The sequence below is a fragment of the Brassica oleracea genome, chromosome C3, assembly GCF_000695525.1.
Source record: "Brassica oleracea var. oleracea cultivar TO1000 chromosome C3, BOL, whole genome shotgun sequence".
Taxonomy (NCBI): domain Eukaryota; kingdom Viridiplantae; phylum Streptophyta; class Magnoliopsida; order Brassicales; family Brassicaceae; genus Brassica; species Brassica oleracea.
The window spans coordinates 52148344-52155508 of NC_027750.1; the positions used below are offsets into that span (position 1 = coordinate 52148344).

At 37.0% G+C, this 7165-nt stretch overlaps 1 protein-coding gene across 1 annotated transcript; it reads left to right on the forward strand.

Annotated features, from left to right (window-relative positions):
- Positions 1-5630: 5630 nt before the first annotated feature.
- Positions 5631-6430, forward strand: LOC106334166. Its single transcript, XM_013772494.1, has 2 exons — positions 5631-5811; positions 5910-6430. Exons 1-2 carry the CDS (start codon positions 5691-5693, stop codon positions 6350-6352), a joined length of 564 nt encoding a protein of 187 aa, XP_013627948.1. The 5' UTR covers positions 5631-5690; the 3' UTR covers positions 6353-6430.
- The last annotated feature ends 735 nt before the right edge of the window (positions 6431-7165 follow it).

The window sequence follows — 7165 nt, forward strand, 5'->3', positions numbered from 1 at the left end:
CGTATGGACTTGGGAATGTATGATGCAAATGTAGAAGAACTAAAAGATGCTGCTGACAATGCAATCATAAACGAGATAAAGGCGTTTTGGAGACGTCATGAGAACCGTCCTCCTTGCAACGTGATGGTTATGAGTGGCGACAAGATTTTTCTTAACACACTCAAGAGACTCAATATAAAAGGCTACATGACCTTAGCTGCCTTCAGGCCAAAGACTTCCAACGAGAACAAGATCAATGCCCAAGTTGAAGACTCTTGGGTTTTGAGACAACTTTTGTGCCTTCCCTGGCAGGTTGGGAAGAAGCCCAATGACGATCAGACCAAGAAAAAGAAGAGAGAGTAACATCCCGCGATTGAGCAATGCTACTATGAAGTGCCAATCCTGGACAAACTTCCTGCTTTGGTTGGCTTTCTGAAGAAGCACCCAAGCGAAAAGATCATCATATTTTTCACCACTTGCAACTCTGTAAAATATCATGCTGCAATGTTCAGAGTGTTGGATGTCCCTTGCTCGGAAATCCATGGGAAACTAGTTCTTGAGAAGAATCTTCATACCTTTTCAGAGTTTAAGAATTTGAGATTCTTACCCAGGCAGATGCTGAGAGTGGAGGTGGAGAAAGAAGATCTGAATATTGAGAGAAAGCAGATATGACTATTTGATGGAGATAAATATTTGGAATATTTCCAAATATTTATTATTTTGTTTATTAATTATTTAGATAATTATCTTTATTATTTTAGGGTTTTATGGTGTTTTTATATATAGCCGTCTAGGCTTAAGTTTGTATTCAGTTTATAATTTGATTAATAAAAGTTAAGAGTTTTCTCTTTATTCTTTGTTTTCGGTAGATCATTGGTGATCTCAGCGAATTAAAAAAGACATCGATTCTTAGGTATTCTTAAACTAAATAAGATCGTTGTATTATTCTAGTTTTCTGGGTATTCTCAGAATCAATGGATCTCTAGTTCTATCTTATAAAGCTTCCGCTACGTCAGTATTGGTACCGGGTACGCAAGATGTGTTGTTCTAGTGTTGATGCATAGACACGTAAGATGTATAGTTGTCATTATTAGGCTACAGTCCGCGTAAAAAATAAACTTAACATGTTTTTGTTTTGTCAAAAAGAAAAACAAAAAAAAAATATTGTTTTTTACATTTGTCAATGAGTTCGTTTTAGACTTGTTTTTAGGCTTGGCATACATTGCTACGAAGAGCTAGGCATAAACATTTGATTTTTGGGTTGTTTTTTTGGAGTCTGAATCTTTCAAATCCAAAACATTTGGACCCAAATATGTATTTGAAAATTTTGGTACCCAAACTCTATTAAATTTTAGTTGAAATTCATCATATTTATCTAACATTTTGTAAAATAACTAAAATAAACAATTAATAACTGAAAATAAACATTTTAAACTCTAAATTTGATATTTAAAGTTTCATATTACTTGAAAATATTACAAAATAATATTGAAAATACAACTAAATCATAAACCAAAATATAGAATTCTTGAAATCATAGTCTTGAATATTTATGTTTTTAGGCCAACTATCAAATGAATCTTTGAACTTTAAATCATAGCAACAAAATTGCGCTGGCTTGTTATCATCTCCAATTGATAAGCCATAATAAATATATATGTTTCATCGCCCAAATATACATTACAACAATTTCTTGATAAAAAATACAATAAAGAATAAAAACTTAAATAGATGCATCTTGAATAAGAAGAGACTTGACTCATGTTGCACTATCTCAAAGAAGATCTAGTAATCACATGGAATATTATTTTTGGGCCAACATCAATATAGATGCTGAAGGAATCAAATGACATCAAGTCGTTTTTTCTTCTTCGTAAAACAGCTTGTTAAGACTTAAAATCATCATCAACAATGAGTACAAAAGATCTCTCATCCACTTTCTCATCATAAAACTTGATTGCAACCTCAACCAAATCAAGATGAACATTCCAAAAGGATGTAGATGACATAAAGTTGTTGCATGAAGGTAAATGTACAGAACAATTCACTTTCTTAGAAGTCGATCACGTATGTATATAAAAAGGGGAAGAAGCCTATTCAGAAACAAAGTAACCATCACCACGTCAGGGTAAAAAAAGACCATCACTATTTCAACTGAATCTCGATGAAAAATATCAGTTTGTATTTTAATAGTTTGTTTTATTGTTACTTGGAATAGAGTATCAATCCCAAAAAATGAAATAAAAAGAGAAGAAAACCATTTATGAAAAAAAAATACCATCACAATTTGATGCAGCAACATCGTTACCTTTGGCGCCAACATAACCGAAGTTACAAGATTCAAATCGTTTTGGTTTTAGTTATTTCCTTTTCATTATGTCGGTGTTTCTTGTTTCTTTTCCTTATTAGATTATGTTTATACGATCCTTTTCCTAATGGTATTGTCATGAGGAAGGGGTTATATAAACATATAATGAGCTTTCTTTGGAAGATTTACATTTGATAATAAACTTAGAGCTTTTTGGCTTTTAAATTACCTTGTGCGACTCGATTAAATTGGTCTCTCAGGAAGTTGGTCTCAAGAAGCTATTGAAATAAACTTTTGATCGATCCAAGAACAGGTCTCGAAGAACCCTAGAGTTCATAGATCGACCATTCACCCATTCGTAAATCCAAAAGTCTCAGAACAAGTGGTGAAGCTTATTAATGGTAATCATAATACTTGGCTACTTGCTTACTCCCCACAGCTACTAGTGGGTTTACGGCCTTAAAATTACCAGACTTTTGGATCTCCTTGTTGTTTCCACCGAATTTGAATATTTATTCTGTTTAATTTTCAAAGTCAGTGACAGAGAGAAATCTCGTTTACTTCACTGATCGCGCGTAGGTCACCGACAAAGAGCAGCTGCTGCTATAAAAGACTTTTTAAGGAAATATTTAGCTCCTTGAAAACGTTCCGGAGGAAAACTCTGATACTACCCCCACTGGGCCTGTTTTTGCTTGTTTACGTTTTAGCTCATATTGATCATGTGAGTCTTGAGAGATTTGAGTTTTTCTTGTTCGTTTCCTTATAAAAGTTGTATAATAGGGGTGGGGGTTCGGTACCCCGTTCGGGTTCGGATCGGATATTTTCGATATTCGGGTATTTCGGTATAGAGTATAAAATCAGTTCGGTTATTTTCTAATTTTGGGCCGAGTTCAATTATTTTCACTTCGGGTTCAGATAATTTCGGATATATCCGACCTCCAAACATAAAAAATAATAATTTGAAATGCATGTTCTGTTTTGTCTTTAAATCATTCCTGATAATATAAATAGTCTAAAACACATGAAATGAGAACAAAACAACAATAGTCCGTCCAAAAACATAGTGAAAACATCAACAAAAGTTTCTAGATTAAGCAAACAAACCGAAACAAACTAAAAGAGTTTCTACTTCCAAACATAGATGATGATACAAACCAAATTAAAGGCTTCCTTGTATCCTTCACACTGTAAGTAACTAAAAAAAACCAGATTTGTCAAGTTATAAAACTGAACAATAAGCACAAGTGAATTCATGTAACTTTTGTAATACCTTCAAAGCCGAACAATAATTTGATTTGTTCTTCTATTCATCCTAACGTGTTGCAGGTTCATATTCTACAATATTTTATTAAAACAATAAAAAAAGTCGTTGACTTATACAACAAGAGAAAACAAAACACAAAATAGTAAATATACAAACTTCTCTGAAGCTTATCCTCTGCTTCAACTTCTGCAAGTATTTGAGCATTTATTAGAATCTGTGATTCTAGTTTAAGGTCATGTTTCAGCCACTGCTCTGTACACATCAAAACCTCCACCATGTAGTGAGTCAAACAACTCCTATATAGTTCTATTATCCTGCCACCTGAGTGCTGAATGCACTTTCAGATGCAACTGATGAAACTTGCATAGCGAATACATCTCGAGCAATTTGTGAAAGAATTGGATACTTTCCACCAAGAAAGCACATCATAAACTATGCTTTCGAAGGTTATTTGCATTTTTCTTTCTAACTGTCATGGAGATCTTGGACTTCATCATCCAGGTTAGAGTGCATTAGCATAAGATCTTACATCTTCTATGGTTTAACTTTTCTTAATTTGTTTTAATCGTTATTGCCTGCTTTGGTTTGTTATTTGTTATCTATGGATGTCCTGTACTCCTCCTGTCCAAGCTACTTGATGAAGCTGCATGAGGGCGGTTTGGGGCTGCGGAACTTGACTGAAGCAAATAAAGTATGTTGTCTGAAACTACTTTGGCGTACAGGATCAAAACACCCATCTTTGTGGATAAAAGAGATACGATCCACGCAAACTTTCTGAAAGGGAAGTATTTCTTGTCTACACAGCAAAATACAACCTCTGGATCATGGATGTGGCGAAAAATAGAGGTCATAAGGGGATCATTGATCTAGGAATTGGAAAGAGAATGCCACCATTTCAGAAGCTTGGGACAAACGATGTAGACGGAGACATCGCTCCGAATTTCAATCTGAGATAGAGGTGCATTTACACACTCTGAAGAAAAAGAGAATGTGAAATAGAGGAAGTCTTCTATTGGAAGAGAAAGAGGGATGTCTATAAAAAATACTTCCCGTACACGAGATACATGGAGCCATATCAGACATGATAAACCAAGGTCAACTGGAGACCATGAATCTGGTTCAGTCATGGTACCTAAATATTTATTCTGCACTTGGTTAGCACTGATGAATAGATTGATAACTTGGAATACATGAGTCACAGCCTCTTGTCCGCTTTGCGACCACCCACTCCAAAGCCGAGACCACTTATTTTTCGGTGAAAATACTCTGCAGAGATATGGAAACAGCTCACAAAGAAGTTGCTTTAAATCAACTACTCAACTGACTGACACACCTTCGTAGACTACATCTCGGATAAAACCCATGACAGAGTCTATGGGTTTCTAGTTCGTTATTTCTTTCAGCTCGGAATGCACGTTGTCATGGTAATCAGCCAACAACCGCAACAAGACTGATCAAATACATCGTCAAACAAATCCCCTTACATCTCCTAACCATTCAAGGGTTGGGTGGCAGAAGATATGAGACAGGTCTCCGCAAATGTTTGGTGGCAATGGAATGAATACTCTACTTTTATTTATGTTCAAAGTTTCAGTAAAATTTTCAGAAAAGCTTTTTCTGATATGCAGCCATGCTCATGCACTTTTTAAAAAACAAATCATTTTTCTGGAACATTTGCTAAAAACAACCTAAATATTCAAGTCAAACCTAAAAGTGTACCCTACTTTCAGTCAAATGTAAAGCCAACCTAAAGGGATAGTGAAAGTACTATTTAACCATTATGACCAAACAAAAAAACAGAGGAAAAATTGGCAAATTGGGCAAATTGCAAGTTTGATATTAGGGAGTTGGGCGACCTCAAGTTTAAATTAGCAAATTGGACGAATCGCCTTTTCCAGACTTGTGAAATGTCGACAGAGGGCGCGCGTGGTTCTTGATATTACGACCGTGTCACCTCTTGATTTTTTATTTAAAAATAAAAAAAGACCTAATGAAAGAATTAAAAAAGAAGGAAATTAGAAAAACAAAAACATCCCTTATATCAAAATATACCAGAACCACCTCTAAACAGCTGCAATTGAGAACCAAACATAAGAAGAATCCCACATAAGAACCACTCTCGACTGTACCCAGATCGGCATGGTATCCCCCTCCAGCGTAACGCCCTCGAGGAGGGTGACTCGTAGTCAATGCGCCAGTGATAGAGAAGCAAATCCCAAGAAAATTCCCCGACTAGGCAAAACTGCGTCTCGTTATGCAGGTATCTCCTTTCGCTAAGCTTCGCTGTGAAATTCTTTGGAAAAAGTTTTTAAAAATAAAGTGTTGGGTAAATGTCTGGATTTGCTCATTGTATTTCAGTATCTAGCACGGAGTCCGAACTAGAGGAACCTGCATCCACCGACCAAGAAGAAGCTGCATCCACTGAACAAGACGAAGCTGCATCCACCGAGCCGGAATTTATTGTCACCACGCCGACTTTCCCGGAAAGACTGTTCGCACGTAATTGCTATCCTGGCAAACCTCGACTGAACATCTATTCAAAGGCGAGTATCATTGGATCGTTAGTGAAGTTGCTAAGAGGCTCCCCTGAAATGAATTGTCTGCTAGGAAGTCAGTTTGGAGCTCTGTTCCACTTACCTGTATCGCGCTGCTCAAACTCTGCGAAACTTGTACATTCTCTCCTCAGCCGTCAGCTGGTTACGATGCGCCTATATGAGCTCTGGTTCTTGTTTGTAGACAAGCCACTACGCTTTTCTCTGCGTGAGTTCGGAGACATCACGAGGCTGAAATGCGAGCCTTAAAGGGAAAAATTTGGAAACGGGTCAGAATCTATCGATGCCACACCTGGACGTATGTGGAAAAAGTTGTTTGAAACTGAAGATGAAGACGTTACTGTACCAGATGTTCTTCGTATGCTTGAACAGCCTAGTCTTCCTGAGTGGAAGCGGTTGCCACTAGCTCTCATTGCGCTTGTAGATGGGCTCCTGGTTTGTGGTCATAAACTTCTTCGTGTGACGCCTGCTTAAGTCGAGATGCTGAAAGACACCAGATCATTTCTTCAATATCCATGGGGGAGAGAGGCATTCATCAGCACTCTGTCTAGATTGACACCACCTCAACCTTCTGATCCTTCTAAAATGGATAAATCCCTTTCGGTCATGCGCCTTCGTTTGAAACAGCAGTCAACAGCGTGTTATGGGTTCCCTCTGGCGCTGCAACTTTTTACTTTTAAATCTATCCCCTCATTGCTTGAGAAAATTCCCAAACCTAATAAAACCACTTCTTTCTTGCAAGAACCAGAAGGATGCGACTCAACAAATGCACTTCTGAATTTTGAAGACATACTTCTGGTGGAAACCCAAACTGAGGTACAATGCTGTTGTCTATCTTATTTGCAAAACAGAAGTTAAGACGCTCAAACTTTGTGTACTTATGAATGTTTGTGTTCTTTGTTTGAGGTTATTGTTACGTATTCAATCCCAGATGAAGGTGGGGATCCAAAGTGGAAGAAAGAAGTAATCGATCCCCAAATAGATAACTTAGTTCGTCGAATGCGGGAAGGGCACGAGTTCAAAGCAACAGACTTTAGAGGAGGTGATTCATCCCTTCCACCT